Consider the following 21,795-nt stretch of genomic DNA (forward strand, 5'->3'; position numbering starts at 1 on the left):
CTCCAATGAAGACATTCGGGCGCATTGGCAGAACGCGCTGCTAAGTGGGGTCTGGAGGAGCAACTTTGGGCGATCGAGCCGGCCAAGAAAGCTGCCGGGAGGCACGGCCTCTTCGTTAGCTCCTATATAGGTGGGAGCCCCACCCAGAAATCTGCCGGAAAATAGTAAACTGTACTTCTCTCTCTATAAGAGTGTCTTCTACAAGCGCATCATGATTTTGGGAAGTTAACCTTGATCAATTATTATGATTCAGAAGCAAACAAATAGCCTTACTTAGCATTCATTGATGTACCTGTGTGGCAAACATATTCTCGCTTTGCAGGGGTTCGCACAAGTTAGAGAAGATGGAGTGTTCTACGTCGACCACATATTGCCCTTATTAAGGCCAGGTGTAACCACCGTCGAGATCATCCTTCCTGACGAAAACGTGGACGAGTGGCTGCTCCAGTTGGCTAAGGACGATTTGCGTCATTACGTTTTCATGACGCACTTTGGCGTGCAACTGCTGGAACAAGGAAGGTACCACCGTCAGGTCACTAAGCTACCACTGCGAAAAACTGTTGAGAATAAGTGATAGGCACGAATGGGCAAAGCGAAGGACGCTGAACTTCAATAAGTGTTATTAGGTGTAGCGGCAGCGAGTTAGATTTTTTGTGTGCTTCTTCCAAACACGCCAATTGATAACTTACTTCAGGTTTGGCGGCTATTGACGAAATGCGCTTAACAGAAGTAAAATTGCTATGAAATCGATACCTATACTTTATGTTAAGGTATTTTACATAAATATGATATCGAAGCCTATGTCTCAGTACTATAAGGGCCAGTTAATTGTCAGGATACTTGTTAAACTCATTGAAACAGCAGGTGGGTTTCATGACAGCAGCTAGCGCCGTTTCGCCTCCTGCAGGCTGAGATGGCAATCCTGATCTTTTTTCTATGTGGCTTCTGCAGTCCGCTTCGGCAGTGCGACGAATGCTGAAGCACAAAATTTCAATATAAGCGTATCGTGTTGTGTTTGGCGTTACTAGTATGTGATTACACCCAGAAACCTGTAAGTTTTTCGCTAGCGGCGTATCTTGAAAGCAGTCGCTTAGTATTCGTTTCCATTGAGCCCGTCAGCACACCACACCTCCATTTGTATTTTCATTTAGGACACTAATTATTGAGGATTCTGATCACCCAAACGCTTCGTCATTTCATGATCCTCTCAGAACGGTTCTCTGGTACAACGGCGAGATCCAGCACATGGCGCTATTGGTACTGACGCTGTTCAACAATGGGCGCCTGCACTTCATCACCGGTAAAACTGACGTGCTGTTCAGCTTCGAGGTGACTGTGCTCGACAGCGCCAATGTGGGTGGTGAAGGAGAGCACGGGGAGAGCCATGGCGCCTATAGGGAGCTGCTGCCTCAGATCCTGCGCTCCATATTTCTTCCCATGGTGTCCAGCCTGATGTGCAGCAATTTTGTGCTTTTTCCAATCACCGAGCGGGCACTGCAGGTATAGCTTGCCAAACTTTTATTTTTTTAGGGGGAACGTGGCAATAAGAATGATTAATTTGGTCAAAATGTACAGTTTTTCAATTTATCTTTTTCTGCAATCCTGAGACCATGTTTGTTTATTGCATGGGGATTTATTAGACCAACGTAAGTAAGGTAAGTCAAGAAAAAAAAGCATTTTATTAGTGTGCTCTCATCAAAAACTATGACAAAGTGGAGCTTCAGAAAATGAATATCTGCAGCTTTCCTTTAGCACACAGTCACCATACTAAGCATAATTAACACAATTGTAGAGAGGAGATATTCGAGCTCCAGATAGCATTAACGCTGCATTTCTACAATAAAAATAGTCCCTACTTTTTTCCTATATTGGTTTTCTTAGCCTCTAGCTCCAATTTCTGAGACCTGCATTTTCTCAGCTTCCATTTTCTGAGCAGTTTCTGTCAATGAACTCTGAGCCATTCCACATCATATGAAGATATAGCCATTTTGTTTTCTTCACCTACTTCCTAAGACATTTGTGAGTACCATAAAGCTTCCCACATATAGGTGTACATTGTACAGATTTTTATATTTGGTTTGTTGTGAAAAGTCCGAGCAAGAAAATATGTAGAAGACAAAAAAAAATTTATGTGTCTCTTTGAATATAAAAAAAGCAATAGCATCATGGCACAGCACAAGGCCTTGTGAATATTATGTAAAAAGTTCATCACATTGTTTTCATAAATGATAAAGACCTTCATTGCAGCTTGCCCCCTAATTTCTACCATCTTACAAGATAATGCGTGTGAGACACTGCTGAACACATGACTTTTTTATATATTGCTTGTTCTAAGTATGAAGTGGACACAATATTTTTCAAGCAGCGCCTTCCTAGTAACGCATTTCAATTTCGTTTGAGATAATGAGTATTAGTATGTAGTGCTTTACACGCCTTTAGTAGGCCTAGAAGACGGGAACAGAAACAGTCTTCTACGGCACAAAACTCATATGTCCCCGCAAACGTTAAAAATGAAGAACACCTTGTGATGATGGTTATTTGCAGGCGACGAAGAAGCGTCTTATAAATGCCCGAAGTATTTATTTCGAAGGGCAAACCACACCCACCGCCACCACGTTTCCGAAGTTCGAATAGTTTTACGTCCGAAAACCATGGTATCATTAAGACGAATTCTGTAAAGCAGGGCTCTTTCGCCCAGAATATCTGGACTTCCTAAAGCCAAGTGCATGGCCCTACGGCGTTTGGACTTAACAGAAATACAACTACAGCGGGTGGAATTCAACCCTCACGTTTTCTTCGCCTGCATGAACGCAGTTTATTCGGGATGCAGAATGCTAATGGGACGTGACCGAAAGGCTGATTTTGGACATACCACTTGTATTCAGTGTGCTTTACTGGTGAACCAGCGATCAGTCAGCTGCATTAAATTACAAGCCTCGGTAATGCGGGCTGTAAACATTAACTAACAAAAGAGTGCTCTTTATTTTGTGCATCTGCCATATTGATGTCCAGGTGTGGCTCGGCGTTTTACTCTATGGATACTCTAAAGAACGAGGAGCAAATGCACCTTAATGAAAAAAAGTACTGGAGGTCACACCTTATATACACCGATTCTATAGTGTTTGACTGAATGGCTGTATTAAGGGAAATCGACAGGGTGTGGTGATTTGTTGTGGCTTGGCTAGACATGACGAGATTACGTGATACCACGCGAAATTCTGAAAGAAAACTTTGCAATAGCATTGATTGCTCCGACTTTGTGGGATCTCCGCGCTCAAAACACGTGCGTTCGGGATGCTGAATGTGGATGGGACGGGACCGAAAGGCTGAATTTGGACATACCATTTGTATTCAGTGTGCTTTGCTAGTGACTGATCGGCCAGCTACATTAAATTACAAGCCTCGGGAATGCGGTCTTTTAATCCATAATCTGTCCAGATTACTGGAAGGGTAAATTAGGCTACTTGTTTAGGAGTTAAAGATATGTCCCTGCGTCAAATTATGTTTAGAGGTTCGGATGAGCAGCACTGCCAAAAATGTGGGATAAAGAGCGTGCAAGTAAAATATAATCGGATTAATTTAGCGTCAAGCGCGTAAGCTGGCCCCCAAGGACTACGCTAAATAGTTTTAAAAGTTTAAAAATTCAAAAAAATATCACAGGTTCACCCGTGTGGTGCAGACACAAAGAAGCTCTACACTGTATGTTGGTCATATTTTCTAGGTATACTTCAACGTTTTGCTTTGCGAAGGACACAACACGCACTTTCAAACTTACAGAGCGTTCATGCTTAGAGAGCGGTCATACCCAGCCATAGCTATGAGGTTCGCAGTTACGGCGAACTTGAATACGTGCCCATTGTTTCCCACTTACAACTAATTCTGCTAACAGGGTGTTTCGCTCGGCTTCGGCTACACTGTATAGCTCAGGGCGTGAAGCTTTATGCGTTTCTCCTCGCTGGAAGAGCACTTAAAGCTTGCTTCATTGTTTTTTACTCTCAGGTGAAGCACCTGCATATCATTACGGGAATTGGGCCGTTCCTCTACTGGATCACCAATTTCCTCTGGGATTTTATGTTTTACATGGGCACCGCCATTTTCATCTTGCCGCCCATTGCTTACTTCCACGCCGACTCGCTGGATTTCAACTACATTCGTAAGTCCTCGAGTTACGTAGGTTAGGGTACTCCTTCGCCCACACGCCCATAGGGCGTCTTCGCTCCTCTTCATGTCTTTGGCAATAATTCAAATGTAGTCTAGATAAGCAGAACCTCCACATGAAAGAAACTTTCGTCGATTATGAGTGGTTGTTGGGTCTATAAGTTAAAGGCGGTTGCCCGAGTCAAAGGCAGTTGTTGTACCACACACGCTATGATGTTTTGTGCCCATATTTCCGGGTAGAAGAGAGTTAACGTACATTTGCCTTTCAGAAGGTTCGTTTATTTATTTGTAGGTATTTGCGCACAGTGACATTTTGATTATAAGGCCAAATAGCATTATATTAAATGCGAAGAGTTTCTTAGCGAACTTCAGCGACTTTAAGCGAATCTATCTATCTATCTATCTATCTATCTATCTATCTATCTATCTATCTATCTATCTATCTATCTATCTATCTATCTATCTATCTATCTATCTATCTATCTATCTATCTATCTATCTATCTATCTATCTATCTATCTATCTATCTATCTATCTATCTATCTATCTATCTATCTATCTATCTATCTATCTATCTATCTATCTATCTATCTATCTATCTATCTATCTATCTATCTATCTATCCGCTTACGCTGGAGGGCACTCGTGTTCACCCCCTTAACTTGGCGTGAACCAAAATTAGCATGGAAGGATAAGATGGTTTGACGAATAATAGGCGCTGCTGAGGACCTCAATAAAGTCACAATTTTGTCACGTACGTCGTCAAAAACGTCCCGCCGGACAGTGGCACATTACCCACGGGCGGGTATGTGCCGCTGGTGTGTGGGTTTGTGCCACAGGTGATTGACACTTAGTGTCTACCGAGGAACGACGCGAACACACATGGGCAATTTTAACGTGCGAGCGTTAAGAAATACCCGAAATCGGTAGCGTCAACCCCACAAATGCAAAGAATAAATGTCAGTGCCCCAGCTGGAATCGAAACCAAGCATTCTGCGTAGCAATGAAGCATTTTACCACAGAGCTACGCGAGTTCTCGGAAATACTTTTCAAATAGACGTTAATCTTTATGAAACGTCAATAGTGGTTGCAGTGCTGCCTACCCAATTAACATTACACATTTGCTCCTTTCACCTCTCCATCACGTCGGGTCAACGTTAATTGTGGTTGCCATCCGCTGAAGTTGATTCATGTGGCAGTGTTCAGGGCCAGCATCCTCGCGAGCATCACCGCTTCATATCAGCTTCTGGTGTTGCTAATGCGTATGTTCCAGTTGGCATCGTTGCGCAAGTGCAAATAACTTCTTATATAAACATCTGCAACTGTTCAACATATGTCTGTGCGTGCAATGTTTGCACATATATTTAGCGTCACTTCATGACGTGTCACACAATAAAATTGCAACGCAGTCACCTTACCTCCACATGCTTCGCATAACGTTGATTCCCAGGTGCACGAGATCTGCCATATTTTTAATATTAAAATGTAGATGACATTGCTATAAATAAATATTAAAAAAGAGACCTTTATTCAGGCTACCCATTGAGGTCATTGTACACATACGTGGTCGTAAGTTCATTTTGCAATTATTTGCACTAGTGGCCAAGAAAAAGCAAGTTACATTGTGCAAAAAGATGAAACGCACTTATTGCGTAGCCATTTTTCTATGTGCTTCGTAAGCTTACAACTGACCACTTAGGATGTTCGACAGCTATTTCGCCGTGACACGTTCCAAGACCACAGTCAAAAGTTAAGCTCAAATGAACACAGCCACAAAAATTTACGCACGTTTTCAAAACCTAAGGTATGTGTCTATTCATGTAATAATAGAATATGACTGGCTGTAGAGAAAATAAATATTTATTTTAGGCCAATGAGCAATAATTACTGAAACACACACAAAGACATATCAATTTTTTTTCTTCAGTTATAATGTCCAGTGCTGTAGAATCCGGCTGTATGAATTTGATTCCTTTTCGTACAGTTGATAATTCGCGTCCGAAGAGGCTGCAGGGCTTTCACCCTCTGCGGCCTTTACTGTAAGCACACATATCAAATTGCTCTCGGTTTAAATAACTTCCCAGGGTATTGCGGCGCATCCTCCAACCAGTACTAATCAGTGTTGTTATCTTAATCTCTCTCTTCTTGGCTTGCAGAACTCATATTTATATTGAATATACTGCATGGCTACGCTGCGCTACCGTTCATCTACATATGTTCCTTCTGTTTCGACAACCCTGGCTTCGGATTCTCTGCGCTTGCCATCTCTACGTTTATAATATGTGAGTAGGCAATTAGCTTTGCACTGTCGCAATGTATGGGGCATAGCTAGCCTCAGTTTAAGTTTATTTCACAAATCAGGCACAGCTAAGCTTCAACTAATCCGCGAACACTCCTTTGATTTGAAGTGTACCATGGGTTCACGAGAACATTTATGCTGCTTGTGATTATTCTCTTCATGCTAGAAAAACTTGCATATGATTGAAGATGCGAGCTCCACTATACTTTGAGAAGAACATGGTGTGCCTAATGCCCACACACCAATAACGTTAAACCAGTTCTCTTTCAATTAGGCTTCTCTATGTATAGACAAGAATTTATGGATCCACCAATTAGCGGCCATATTTTGCCAGGAAATCCGGTTAAGCTAGCCGACTGCAAAGAAAGTGTTTGGTTCAATTTTTTCTCATGATTACCAATGGCCGCCAATTTTGAGACGTTCTTATCAGCTGTTAGGCCTTTTTATCCTAAAATACACACTAACAATACGACCAGTGGAAGACGACGGTGAATGGGCATTGGTATTGAGGTATGGTCTATGCCACAAACACGACTGCGAAGTGACCGAGGTGATTAATTTGTCTGCGTGATTTCAGAAAACAGAATTCTCCGCTTCTGAAAAGTATTTCTTTGGTCGCCTGCGAAGACACGAACCGATCTTATGGTGCCAAAAGGGTTCGTATTTTCGATGAGTGCGCGCCTACTTTTGCGGCACAAAGCAAATGCAGTGATATTGTGCAGCTGGCGTGCGTCTCCGTCGGCCTCACCAGCCTGAGTTAAAATGATGCGCTGTTTGGGTTTCAGTGGTATTTGTATCGTCACCGTAACAGTGAATACTGCCAATCTCGCCTCTCCACCGAACAAAAGTGCCTCTATGACAGGGTTAAGCCGGCACATAACTGTTCGCGTATGATCGGACGCCTGCAAATGTGCATACTTTGCGTGATCGCGGAAAACGTGTGGATTCCAGACTTACTTTTCAAGCTTTTTGATATTTCTGTTTTCTTTTGTTGTTTGTCACACTGACTTTGTAAATAACCACAGCTTTAATCATGGTGTTCGCTGACAAGATAAATTTCGTCACACTCGTAATTACACACATATTGTGTGCAAACAAATTGTTCACGTCGAACCGGTTAATCAAGAATGCTCATATCTGTCTATCGTTCATGTCCAGCGTCACTTTGCTGCACGGGTGCCGTGTTCATGGAGCACTACGCGGAAACGCTGAACAACGTCCCACTCGTGGTCTTCATCGAGACGATACTCCAAATGGCGCGGCTTCTGCCTTCCTACTCGTACTCGCGTGGCATGACCAAAGTGCTGCAGTTGGCCACCGAAAACGCGGTGTGCCAACGCGGTGGAGAGGACCTCGAGACTGCCTGCCAAGAAAAGTCTGTCACCTTCAAGATGTCACTGCTGCACTGCTGCAAGCGTAAGAGATTTCGCACGTCACGCATAAATGAAATATAGGTCTTGCCTTTTGTTTGCACATTCTGGAAAGTACACTGTGCAAAAAAGTTTTGTAAAGAAAACAAAAGTTTCAAGAACCCTTTACTAGTGGAAAATTTAAGAAACTAAGCTTGTCAAGTGCGTGCCTCAAATACAGCTTTTTTTGCAGCGAAAGCTGTATGTATGGCTAGGAGAAATGAGAAGTCATCTGGAAGTGGGGTCACAAGCGTCCTCCATTGGCTGTATTATCAGTTACGCCGTTTGCAATCACGTGCGCCATTGGCTGGGTTCCGAGTGACATCGTTGCAGCCGTGGTGCCAAGCCCACATCCAACCGTTTCTCCTGAAACATCCGGTCGACTTGGTTCGCGATGTCAGATGCTTGCAACAACGTGATGTTTCGGCGTCAATGTGATGATAGCAAGAACACGTTCACTGCTGCAAACGCCGCTTTCGGCGGGAGTTTCTCCTGCGGCACATTGGCTTTGGCTGCGACGTCTGTGACCGCCTGTGGTTCAAGAACTACCACTTTCGTTAACGCATAGCGTAACGAATTTACCAGCTTATTACATTCCACCATGACCGTCATCGTGCGAGACACAGTATGCCGCATGTGAGATAGACACTGCGATGAACCCGAGCGAAACGCGTGTTGAATCTCATGAAGCTGCACGAACATGTAAACTATATTTGTGGAACTCTTCAATGTCACGTCGGGTTGAACCCATTGCTAAACACAGGGGCCGCACGTTTCAGGTTTCGCTTGTTAACCATTTGCATGGAGTGCTGGGGCTGTGATTTTTTATTGCTTCCTGTCATTTTAGGGGTAAAGCTCCTTAAGGCGTAGGCCGGTCGTCACCTGTATGTTTGCATGTGTGTAGTAACCACCTCACACCATACCCACGGAGTGAATGATGATGAGTGGGGCGAAGCTTCGGAGGTTTTTATCGGGAAACCATGAACCCTCTGCTGGCCGCGTCCGTCCGTCATCTGTCTGTCTGTCTGTCTGTCTGTCTTTCTTTCTGTCTGTCTGCCTGTATGTATGTATGTATGTATGTATGTATGTATGTATGTATGTATGTATGTATGTATGTATGTATGTATGTATGTATGAATGTATGTTTGTATGTATGTATGTATGTATGTATGTATGTATGTATGTATGTATGTATGTATGTATGTATGTATGTATGTATGTATGTATGTATGTATGTATGTATGTATGTATGTATGTATGTATGTATGTATGTATGTATGCTTTACGCACGGATGGACGCATGGATGGACGGATGGACAGACGCACAGACGAACCCATGGAAGGACGCATGAACGGACGCACGGAGTACAAACGGATGGACGGACACTCAGAGGGACGCATGGATGGAGGGACGTATGGACGGATGAACACACAGATGCAAGCACGGACGCGCAGACAAACGGACAGATGCTTGGACGGACGGATGGACGCACAAATGGATGGACAGATGCACAGACGGACGTAAGCGAGAACAAACAGATGCACGGAAGCGCGGACGGACTGATGGACGCTTCACCCCACTCATCAATATTCTCTTCGTGGATATACTGTGATTTTTTTCGTCACATTAAACGCGACGGTAACTGCACGTAATCGTGACACAAGACTCACGTTCCGGTGCTGGCCCCGAATGTGAGTCTTTTGCCACGATTGGTTGATATGCGTTCAAATCAGTGAAACATTTGAACAATCTGCATATAAAAAACGCTAATAATTGATAAGTTCAGCATTGAGTGAGCATGAGGTAATTAAAAGTAGTACATGCAAATTCACATACGACCGGCGCACCTCTGAGGGGCACTTATGTAGGGCTGCTGACACCAGCTCCTTCCTACTATGACGATGCCACCATTTAAATCTTAAATGAACGGATGTTAGCGGATGGATTTATGCGCTCCCATAGTTGAGTACTGAGTACTCTAAATTGTTAACCACTACTAATAAACACGCTTTGGATAGATACAAGTTTATTACACCAGGGACGGCTTTATGCTCTCTCATGGTAAAGTATCAAGTGCTCTTTTGATACATATTTTTTTTTTCTAAACACGCTTTGCTTTTGTCCATAAGCCACCGTCAGAAAAATGAGCTAAGGCCGCGCCTCTATTTCTTTCAATGAGGTGCTGGCTAAGAATAGCTAAAGAAATCTCTTAACATACTGAATTTCTTCTCTTTTTCTATGCGTGCAGACATCGCTGAACCTGACCCTTATCGTTACGCAATCAGCCCTCTGGACGTGCACTCGTACTCTGCTTTTTACGAGGGGCTCACCTTGTTTCTGGAAGGGCCGCTGCTTTTCGGTCTGCTAGTGTACGCCGAATACTACTTGCTGCGCCAACTCGACCGACACTTGACTGCGCCTGAGGCCGAAAACAATCTGCGCCTCCTAGTCCCGCCTGCAGAGCAAGGAGTCATCGGAGGATTATCGCTCTCCAAGGTATATATGAAAGACGTTCTGTCGGGTGCGTTACGCTGGAAGTTCTCAAAACCGTTCATTAGTGGCATGAGTACCGAGCAAAGTTCGTGTTCCAACTCCAAGCACTTCTGGTTGGGTGCGGGCTTGTGGTTTTGAGAATAATCAGAAGTCTCGTAGAACACAAAACTGGAACGAAGGTTATGATGCTGGCTGAAGGGAGCAGTAACTATGATACACGCTGTATCACAGTACAAGTTTGCTTAATATGTTGGCCAAGTCCCATTCGCCCTTAAATAATGTCAATGTATTTAAGGACTTCATTAATAAAGTGCACGGTTTTTTGTTATGAGCATCTGGGATTTTCGAAACACCAGATGAGGCAGATCTGAATCGCGAGATTTTTGCGACGTGAGTTCTGAGATCCGCTTCCGCACCACGATCAAACGCTAAGTCGACCACGAAAATACAACAAGGCCCTTGAACGCCACGGGAAGTTTCACTGCCGGTCAGCAGAGCCCATGATTAGGGACGTCTGCATTTTTTAGGGATGAAGCTCCTTAAATTTTGCCTTGTCTTCTGTTGTGGTCGCGGCATGCAATCGCTGCTATAGTCAGATTATGTGAAACTAAAAAGAAAACTTTTACAGTGGACGGCAAGGTAAAAGATCACTGTTACCAGTGAAAATAACCTATCGAGAAGAGTTGATTTCTTGTAAATTGTGCCTAAACGTCGAGGCTTCTCAAGCAAACCTGCCACACAAAAGCACACGTCGAGAACTATACATCTCTCATTAATTTCTCATATTTTCCATCATTCTGTATATAAGTTTCCATATTTAAATAGTATAGAGCACCGGGTAGTCTAAATCGCTAACCACGTTTTCTAAACACAAATGTTTTGCGGGCCTCTGCCAGCAGCGGTGGGACGGCCTTTGCTCTCCCATAGAAGAGTACCAAACACTCTGAATAATGAAACACTTTCGCCATACACACATCTCGGCACCATTAAGATGGCGCGTTCTCGTATTCGCTTTCATGCACCCTACACTCTAGCAATTTCCCAAATCATCCTTGAATGACCTAATACAACTAGAAGGCGAAATAAATTTACACTTATATAATAATTCACTGATGTATCTTTACTTACATTACATGAATAGATGCTCGGGTAACGTATGGTTACTCACACATACGATGCCCAGAGCTTCACTGACTGGCCATTATTCATTTCGTGGAGATGGCGCTGTCTCCGTTTTTGGGAGTGGAAGCTTGCCAACGCTGGTAACAAACTCGGACTAAGCAGAGATGAAGCACACTGGTCATAATTATCGCATGGGGGCCGCATGCCAAATCATGGTCACACTGTCGCCGGTGTACCGATGCCAACTAGGTGCTTGGTTCATGACACCGAAATTCCGCTACGCCACTTTTAACAACTTCCATTGTCAACAGCAGATGTCCATTTTCAGTCTTTCGGTTCAGTAGTTCTTCCACTTCGTGTACGTGCTTCGCGTCTATCACTTTGTGTATGCCCTTTTGGTCTATGCTTCACCTCCGGTTTTATACGTGCTAAGGTAAGCATCGTCGTGCCTGCCCTTTTGGTCTATACTTCACTTCCGGTTACAACTGTGCTAAGGTAAGCATCTGAGAGAACCTCGGTCAAAAATTGTCGACATCACGGGCCTGATGCACTGGAGCGAAAAGTATGTGTAAGTGGTCCAAGAAGACACTTCTTATCATGCGGATTGCTGCGTTGTAGAAAAGAGCAGGGGCCGAATTCACAAAGCTTTCTCTTTGGCTACGCATTTTCTTAGCCAGAAATTCTCTTATCTGGAGGGATTACTATAGCGCGGGTATGAATTTAACTTATTCGGCACTTAAGAGGGCAAGGAGGACACACGATAGGCGATGAAACGACAAGGAAAGAAAGAAGCGTGTGCCGATAGTATCAAGGTAGCACGCAAAGCGTCTAGCATCGAGAGTATACGATGATAGCCGAAGATTTGCTGCATCTAAGTTTCAGTTCCGCGAGCGTCTGCTACAGCGCTTACGGGATGCCGCGTACGTTGTAATAGACGTTTTGGTGGGCTGTGCAAAGCCAATCACTCGCCTTTAATCAACGACTGTAGCTAAAGAAATAATTGCTCGATGGCCTTAAGCCACCGAGCAATCCATGAACTATCTCGCCAAGTACAAGTAAACAACACTCCAGGTGCACCACATAAATCAAACAACACATAAATCGATGCATGCAATGTATGAAAATGTGCCTCGAATGTCTTCCCCTATTTAACGCGACCAGTTACCTTACATTTCATTGAAGCTGCACTGCTACTTAACTAACTCGGTGCAATCTAGCCCGGTATAGTGGTGAACGTAAGGGTGTTTTGTACCTATAGTCAAAGGTAGCCTTTGTTACAATATTCTTATTACAAGACACATGAGCAACTTTGGTGCCTGCAGACGAATTGTGCGGAAATAGTTAACAGGAGTAATCAAATGAAATTGTGAGCGCGATTTCGCTGGTTTCATGCACCACAGCATTTCTATAAAGCCGGAATGCGAGAACGTGCATACGCTTACGCTTAGGTATATGTCTACGTAAAATGACGGAGACTCGTCGGGAGGTGTCTCAGTGCTAATGCTTTTCACAAAACACGGTGCAAATATTTCGTCCAGCGTTGTTTGAGTGCGCAAACAAAGCAAGGGACGTGTATACGAGTCTTGAGGTCGAGAGACGTTATCACACGTGCGAAAAGAACGAAAAGAGGGAGAGAGAGACTCTCGTTTCGGCTTCGCGAAAGCTTGAAATTGATAGATAATAAAGACAATTGATAGATAATAAAGACAATTTTCTGGCCCAGCAGACGTCAGGGAAAGTCTCTGCAAAGCAGCGTCAGATGCTCGGAGAGCATAAAAAAGTGGAGTACGCGTTATATGGGAGTGACAGCCACTCAGAAAGCGAGATGAAGTGTGACTGTCCTTAGGTGTGAGAATCAATGCTAATTAAGTGAGTTGAGTTAATGAGCCAAAACTTTCCTAAATAACGATAATGGAAGCAAACTGAGCATTCATCTAGTGAAAGTGATACTAGTGACAGTGAACTCACAATAGTTGATTAGCGCTGTCACAGGCCGATATATATTTTTATTTTCTTATTTATATTTGGCAAACTATGAGAAGGTAGCCTACGTTAGAGCCGGCTATCCCAACGTCATGACAGTAATGTACAAAAATAAATAGCGCACGGTTATACAGTCACACGTGGCGGTTTCTATCTTCTAATAACCATGGGCAAACGCATTATAACTATTTTTTCCATTTTTGACAAAGTTTCACCAGATGTTTTTGCATTTGGCTTCATTCGAAGGAATGACGATATATAAGCAATATGGCGAATGCAAGCACCGCTGCAGTGGACGAGCGGTTACAGCGCTCAACTACAATCTAGGGGGTACTTGGTTCGATTCGCAGAATCACTGAGCACTTTTTTTTCAAGAGGTTGCCCGGCCTGACAATATGCGTGCTGCCGGGTACTAATTTTTTGAGAAGTAGGCTTTCGCACTTGCTTCTTTCACTCCCCTTTTGACCCAAAAGCGCTGTACTGTGCTCCTTAAAAAATTAAACAATTCAGGGTTCATAATTTTCTTCTCCATCCTCTCTTATCGCAAAAGTGTCCAGGGCTTAAATACCAATATCATATCTGGTATATTACTTTTCACGTGTTTGGATATTCGACCAGCAATCAGTCTTCACGGCGTTTTGAAGAAAATCTACACATGCAGTGAGCTAACTGCTTGCAGCCAAGTTGACTGCCTTTGTAGGGACACGCTTTCGTGCTAATTTGGTGGGCATCATCACATGCAGCAAGACCAAAGAGCACGGACAGTTAGAGCTGACGCAAACAGAGTGATTAGTTTGTGCCTTCTCTCCCGCTATTTGTCATGCTGCACGCTTCAGTGTAATGTCGCTGTGAATGGTTAAAATGAACTATAGCAGTTGATCGAGTTTTGCTGAGAGGGTCTCCTATTGTCCAGAATCGAACAGAACAATGACAATTTGGTTTGTGTGATAAAGAGATACCCTGCTTTTGGTTACTAGAATAAATTTCTAAACTGAAGTTTATTTTCTATTAACAACAGTTCTAGAGCAGATGAAAGGTGCATGGACAAAATTCGTGTATTCAGCTTGACTAGGTTTGTGACCTTAAATGTAATTGCGAACAGGTATCACAGTATGCATAATTATCACACACATATACAACCACGGGTGATAGCTTGCTTATTCTGATTAAAATTTAAAGGTTGAAATCGACATATTCAACAAACGCAATGTGTATGAGATATGCCATGTAGAGTAGCTATGCTCTAAACTAATCTTCGCAGGTTCGTTCCATTTTACCCAATTTCTTGCCCATGACTGTAGGTTGGTAAATGAAACAACTTCTTCGAACACACATATTCTGTGTAAGGTTACATTTATTTTTATGCAGTACAAAACAAATTGAAATGTATAATGGCTCAAAAGAGAAATAACTAGAAACAAATTCCAAATCATTACCAAATTTACCAATGATAAACGGATTCTCATTTAAAAGATACATACATACATGCATACATACATACATACATGCATACATACATACATACATACATACATACATACTTACATACATACATATACACACACACATACATATGTACACCCATACATACATACATACACTCAGGTGTAAATATTAAAATGAATGGCTATAAAACAACAATTCTAATACACTCATTTTGAATATACTACAGAAAGTAACTTACGAGAGAAATCCACCGGCACTGTTATGTCTGAACACCGTGTTTCTCGAACCATCTCGCAAAAGCTTGATGCATAGCTTTCTGCTGCTGCCCAGTGACAAGCAGTTTTTATAAAAAACACAAGAATAAAGCCCTTGACAATGTCATGCTAGAGAAAAGGGCTGTGCATCAATATTTTGTACATGTCTGCGATATCACTCTGTTTATTTACATAGCTTGGCTCATTCAAAACCCACTAACAAAGCATGTTAGGATACTTGGGCTGAAAGTTGGCACAGCGCGAGTAAATTCTAGACAATACTTGAATAATACAATTATAAGCTACTAAGCTCTTTGGTGCAAACAGTGTTTATATTGACAGCTATAGGTGCCATTTCATTTCCCCAAAACACTTCTCAAAAGTAGAATCAACTTTATTTAGCTAAAATTTTCTATTCTGGCGCGTCGTGGTGGCTCAACGAAAGAAGTGACTCTTTCGGCCAGGAAAACGAAGACCAATTATTTTTCCAGTTCGTGAATTCACCCCATGCTAACATTGAGGCAGCTGGTAAGAGTGCTTTTGGAGAGAGGAAACCACCACATTCCCACCAGTTGTGGCCTTGGGTAGCTACTTCACTTGGACAAAAATGATGAAAAACACTCCTCAAGAAGACTTCAAAGTTTGCACATCAACACAGTTCGCATACAGCTGTCTATTAGTCTGCTTGAAAAATAATGAGTTTACTGGTGGGCGAAGACTGTACACTATGTGAGGTGATGCTCCAGTGCACTGCATGTATGTCTTGCTGCTGGCCTCAACTGCGATGTTGCTCAGCACATATGTGTAAAATAAAAACTAATACTATGCCACTGCAAAGTAATTATGTGTGAATTGCATGAAACAGGGACCACAATAAAAGAACATAACAACATTTGCCTTCACAAAGTTCAAAAAATGTAAATAAATTTCCACATAGTTTTCACAGTTCATCTGAGGATAGTAATATTGGTTGTAAACACATTCTTACTTCCACTAACAAACTATTTTAAGATGCCAGATTCAATATTAGAGTATACCAGCACTTTTGTTGGGGTAAACAATTGTACAGGCACCTAGAAAAACACAAGTGAATGCATGCTATAGCTACATATAAAAATAAATACTTTTATTTCTAGTCTGAGTAGAGCTGCATAGATGATAAGTCACTTGCATTACATTAAGAACAAACCTATCCGAGCAAAGTATACATTAAAAAAGTTACACTTACACAGTAGATAAGTAGACTGTTGAAGGACGGACAGGCAGTGGGATAATACCCAAGCACTAAAATCTACTGTTAAGATATACTAGGAGTAGTGATGATCCTCTTCCTTCCAAATAAAATAATCCACATAGATTCATTTCCCAGAGCTTATACACTCATGGCATCATTGGTGCTATACAAATGAGTGTACACTGAAGGATTAAATCGACTAAGTACATGATTACTGCATCCAAGGCTTTACTTCTTGTACTACAAAGAATGCAAACACAGTTACCTTTGGCGACCATGAATGCTGTGGTTTCTAGCATGTAAATGTAGAGGCACGCAGGAAATAACACACATGTTAAAAACTTCAGCTCAAAAATATTTGCCCACTAACACTACAGCAGCCTTTGAATTAGTGTCATAGTTTGGTATCTTCCATTCAAAATTTAAATAATTTCGAATGCAAGCAAATGAACTGCTGAATAATGCACTGCTAAGAAGTTAAGCAGCAGCTGCTCCTGACATCACAATGTGCTCTTTCTGCTGTTGTAAACTTTGCGCAGGAGAACAGTGACTGGCAGTCCCTTTATACTTGTTGGTCTTCTGTGCTCTGTTCTTGATACACTGTACATGACCGTGGAGCACCAAACCCCTTGTTACTGCTGGAACTTAGAAAAATACAGATTATTGTTACAACCATGCTACATGCAAGAGTGTATAGTTGTCAATTATGTGTTCATATTTACAGATATTGTATTTTCAGAAGCCAATGACAAGCCTCAACACACACACACACAAAGAGTGAAGACTGAAAATATATTAAATATGATACAAGAGCAAAACTACAATGTTATAGATGAAGGCATGAAACTTCTGCCAGACATAAAAAGCCAATAAAATTTCTTCTATTTCGACTTTACACTAGGTGCGAGAAGCAGACCACAAATAAGTTCATTAAGAAACACAAGTTAGACTGCATTACAACACAACAGCAAATGTTCATAACTTTAAGGCTGTCTAACATAGCCAGCTCACCGTACTGCGAATAGGAGCAAATGGGCAGTCTAGAAGACACAAATAACTTGTATATTATGAGTGTGCTTGTTGCTGACATCTATTATTCTAAATGAAGAAAACCTTTCAAAAATGCACTTCATCATGGGAAATAATCATACGCAACAAACACAACGGGCTCCTACAGGTGCCACCAACACTCACCATTATTGTTGATACCAGTGTCTTGCCGGATGGATATGCTGCGTCCTGCGCAGAAGACCAAAGGAGCACTCCATGACTTGGATTGCATGTGTGCTAGCTGCATCGCTCTGCTGCTGAAATAGGCTAGCCACAGACAGAGAAATGGGAAGCCATGGCTTTGAAACACACTGAACGTCACCTTTAGCGATCAACAATGCATACTTAGGTCAGGTACAATTGGTAGAAAAATATATATCACTATGCAATCGTGGTGAACATGTTCGGCTAAACACAAGCAACAGCACTGAGAGAGAAAAAGCTACATTAAGTAAAAGATGCAGTTACTGGCCCTATGTCATCTGAGGGTTCTGCAATAGGTCTTTCTCCTTGGAAGTTGTGAACAGGCAGGCGATTTTCACCCACTTGCTATTTTCTTCCAGAGCACTTGATCCACAGAGGGAGTCACAAGCTCGAGAGCTCAATAAGGAATCAAAGTATTTGTGCTCGTTTTAAAGCACACGCTTTTGAGTCTCAGATTATTGGAGTTTCATTCATAAGCTGCAGGCTTTCAGCTTTCAACCTTCTCAATTATCTTGCAATTTAGTTCTATAAATGTTGAATAAGAATATGTGTAAGAATATTACAGGTATCCACTGAAAGCAACCATGCTTGGGTTTTCAATTTGTGCACAGTAAGTGGTGTTCACGTAATCGTATGTATTAAAGAAAAACTAACCTTGCAGCCAGCCGTTAGGCAGTTTTGTGCCCTCGAAGCTCCCAAGCAGATCGCAGTCCTTCCAGATGAGGCTGCCATGCATGCTTCCACGCCACATCCGCTGAATGATAACAGTCCCAGCCGTGACATAGGCTTGCATAGTTGGGGAGAACGTGTCCTTCCTATTTTTGTACAGGTGCTCCAAGTAATGATGAGGATTGATGTGCCAGAATGTGCAACAGATGCATCACAGGACATTAACAAACCAATCTCTGCGATCTGTGAAGAGCCAAAAACGAGATATTTAAAAACAATCATTAAAAGCACTCACTTCTAATACTTATTTGAGGGAGCTATCACTTCGTTAAAGTGACCGAAATCTGCTATAATCACTTTGAAATAAACTGAAGCCTCATATAAAATTTACGCACCCCAATATATATGTCCTACTGAAGTATAGTACTACCACAGTGGTAATCATCTAATGAACTAATTTTCCAAAATAACATAACATTTTTAGGTGCAACCTGGCTCCTGAAAAATAAATTCACATTAACTTTCCAACTATCAAACGTGGTCAATCGACAGGCCTAACCTCATAATCAAACAAGAGCTCACTTGTATCAAATCACAAAAAACTTTTTATGTATTTGCTCCATAATATATGTATGTATATAACAGTAGTAGTAAATTTTTTATGCTTCAACTTACCATAGAGAAACATTACATCTGATGGGCTTAAAAACTTGCACACGTTATAGAACTGCGTGAATTATAGTACCGGTGAAATTTAGTTCTGCAAGGTGAACTCACCGATGGCAGAATTTAGTAGCCGTAAGTGTCATGACGAACCAAGTACGGCCAACAGGCAAAGGGCATCTGCAGACTGGAAGTTGCCAATGACAGCAATGAAGGGCTGGCCAGGCGTGCACGTCCATTGATAAAATGTAAGAACTGGCCACGACCGGCTGTTGTCAAGGCTCTAGTGCCGTGCAAAACGATGGCAAGACGAACTCGGAAACCTGTAGTTAGGCGACATCGGCCTACAACTTCATCCAAAGCAAGGCACCTGTGAAATCTTTGCTTTTTCTGGGGGCCGGAGGGAAAGCTTGACGTTCACGGGCTCTCGCCGCCACATAGAACTCTCTAGTTGTTACCGAAGAACAGTCTAGGCGTGCTTCCAAAGTAACACGATCCACAACAGAATGTAGCATCTCGCAGCTTTGGTTGATCACATCACAGCGCTAGGTCTGGGGGCCGGAGGGAAGCTTGACGTTCACGGGCTCTCGCTGCCACATAGAACTCTCAAGTTGTTACCGAAGAACAGTCTAGGCGCGCTTCCAAAGTAACACGATCCACAACAGAATGTAGCATCTCGCAGTTTTGGTTGATCACATCACAGCGCTAGGACTATGGTTGTCAGAAAAAGGAGAAGTGACGACTTAACAAACAAAGGCGCCAAGCTGCCCTACCACAACTTCACAGGGCAAAACAGTTATCAACGCTGTCTTTCAATTTTCGGTCACACGTGCACATATTGCTCACAAGTCTTGGAACGTCAACACAGCACCACTGTTCACAACGAACATCGTTTCACTCCCGAACAGTACATTGCTCTCAAGTAAATAGAAGCGTACGGGCTAACTAGTGGCGAAGCAAGAACCGAGCGCGTAGTTCATACGTTTCCGTACGTACTTGTGGTCACTCAAGTAACGTGTCAAAACGCTGTCAATCCGAAATGTCGCACAGCACCCAACTGAGAGACTGGAAAGTCAAGCGAACGAACTGTTACCGGCACACAAACACACATTGCAGGCTTCTCGAGTGTTAGTTGCCGTCGATACATCGACGCCGATCCCCGCTTGATAACCACACCAACGCACAGGCTTCGCTGCGCTTCACCGTACACCATTGCACTGCCACAGCTTTCCGCACTGCTTACACGCACCGAAAGAGCTGCTGTAATCACAACACATCCGGTCAAACGCTGAAGTAACTCGTGCGAAAGCGTTTGCTGAAAGTCGCACCGACCGATATGCTGTTTACGACGCCATGTTGTTTTCGACAACTGCGCTGCACATAAGAGAGCTTTTAGAAAGTACTTGCACTATTTTCACGGCGTGAAAAAATTTTCTCTTATATGCGAGGGGGGTGATATGAAGAACAGGACAGGCGTGCCAGATGAAAGAAGTATTTTGGCAACGTCACGGAGTGAGCTGATGTAAAGGGTATTGCTTCACAACCAATCACAAGCTGTGCCTGTCGGCCAAGCCGTCGTCTGCTCGCGTTTGTCGTCTGCTTCGATCAGAGCATGCGACAGAAGACTTGCCTTCGCAACGCTATTATTCTCAGGTCAAGTGGTCGCTGCGTCGCACAAAATACATGTCAGTGGCTCGCTCTACTTTTGAATGATGTTCGTGCGCCAAGTTAAATGGCTGGTAATTGACGCAGGGATGAATTCAGCCAAGGTTTGCTCCAGAATTGTGAGGGTTTGCATATTTTCGGTGTCACAAAAAGTTACTAGGGTCATTTTATTCCGATTGCTTGCCATATTATCACGGTCCATATCGGTGTCTGAACAGTGAGGGTGAAGATGCATGATTTGTTTGTAGTTCCATGCGTAATCACGCGCACCCCTAATACGCTTTGGTTTACAGAGTACGCTTTGTTCCAGATCGTCCCAAAGTGTATCGACAGCTGTATTTCAGAGATCGCAACCTTTGGACAGTTAGAGCCAATGAAAGTACACTAGAGCACAAACTTTATGAACCACTCACTGAAAACTTCCTCTCATTTTTATTTCCAATAGCGTGCAAAGAATGTGCTCCCATTAACCTCTTTGGTGGTAATTTCCACCAATGAGGCAAGGATCTCGAGTCGCACTTTTAATTGGATGAGATGGGGCGCAACACAACAACATAACAAATCAGGTTGATCCTATGCCATGCCGCGTTCGAATCCACCGACCATTCACGTATCACATTGGTTTTCATCCAACCACAAATCTTTACATGCGTAGTTTTATGCCATTGACGCCCAATAGAATTCTTCAATTACTGCGACTTCGAACTTATTGGACGATGGTGGTTGTCAACACCATCCACTGCGTACAAGGGAAACAACACGCGAAGCTCAAAGCGCCGAAAGAAATAAAAACGCACCAGCAGTCATCAGGCAGCCCTTAATGGGCGTGAATTAACTCAAAACCAGCCAGGGCACCAAAGTATACCGCCGCGGCAGCAGGTTCTAAGTAGCCTCATTGTTCCTAAGAGTGGTCCGGACCACTCTTAGGATTTTCTCTCAGCCATGCTGTTTTTACGCACAATTTCGCTTCGTGAATCCACTTACGAGCACTTTTTGGTGACGTAAGCAAATATAGCAACTGCATCACCATCGCTGACATGTTCCCGGGCAGTCACAGCACGCTTTATTTGCAGCGGTCGATGTGACAACGATGGCCTCTTACGACGTTTTTTCGTTTCGTGAATCGACTTACGCAGCAAAATCTC

The 21,795-nt window shown here is 42.9% G+C and overlaps 2 protein-coding genes across 3 annotated transcripts in view; one reads left to right on the top strand and one right to left on the bottom strand.

The window, feature by feature from the left end:
- Positions 1-1,245: 1,245 nt before the first annotated feature.
- The window catches only part of LOC142785157 (phospholipid-transporting ATPase ABCA3-like), a 55,196-nt gene continuing 34,646 nt past the window's right edge, over positions 1,246-21,795 (top strand). The window contains exons 1-5 of the mRNA XM_075883607.1: positions 1,246-1,500; positions 4,000-4,153; positions 6,315-6,440; positions 7,616-7,873; positions 10,116-10,363. Coding sequence (XP_075739722.1) covers positions 1,246-1,500; positions 4,000-4,153; positions 6,315-6,440; positions 7,616-7,873; positions 10,116-10,363 — 1,041 coding nt within the window. The remainder of the gene's footprint in view (positions 1,501-3,999; positions 4,154-6,314; positions 6,441-7,615; positions 7,874-10,115; positions 10,364-21,795) is intronic.
- On the bottom strand, positions 16,742-18,807 carry LOC142785079 (uncharacterized). Of its 2 annotated transcripts, none has more exons than XM_075883481.1 (3): positions 18,308-18,807; positions 17,594-17,638; positions 16,742-17,043 (listed from the first exon to the last, which is right to left on the bottom strand). In XM_075883481.1, exons 1-3 carry the CDS (start codon positions 18,444-18,446, stop codon positions 16,877-16,879), a joined length of 351 nt encoding a protein of 116 aa, XP_075739596.1. In that variant the 5' UTR covers positions 18,447-18,807; the 3' UTR covers positions 16,742-16,876. The 2 variants fall into 2 exon arrangements, with proteins under 2 accessions (XP_075739596.1, XP_075739595.1); XM_075883480.1 differs by having other exon boundaries at positions 17,594-17,716.

This window comes from Rhipicephalus microplus, unplaced genomic scaffold (genome assembly GCF_043290135.1).
Source record: "Rhipicephalus microplus isolate Deutch F79 unplaced genomic scaffold, USDA_Rmic scaffold_18, whole genome shotgun sequence".
NCBI classification, from domain to species: domain Eukaryota; kingdom Metazoa; phylum Arthropoda; class Arachnida; order Ixodida; family Ixodidae; genus Rhipicephalus; species Rhipicephalus microplus.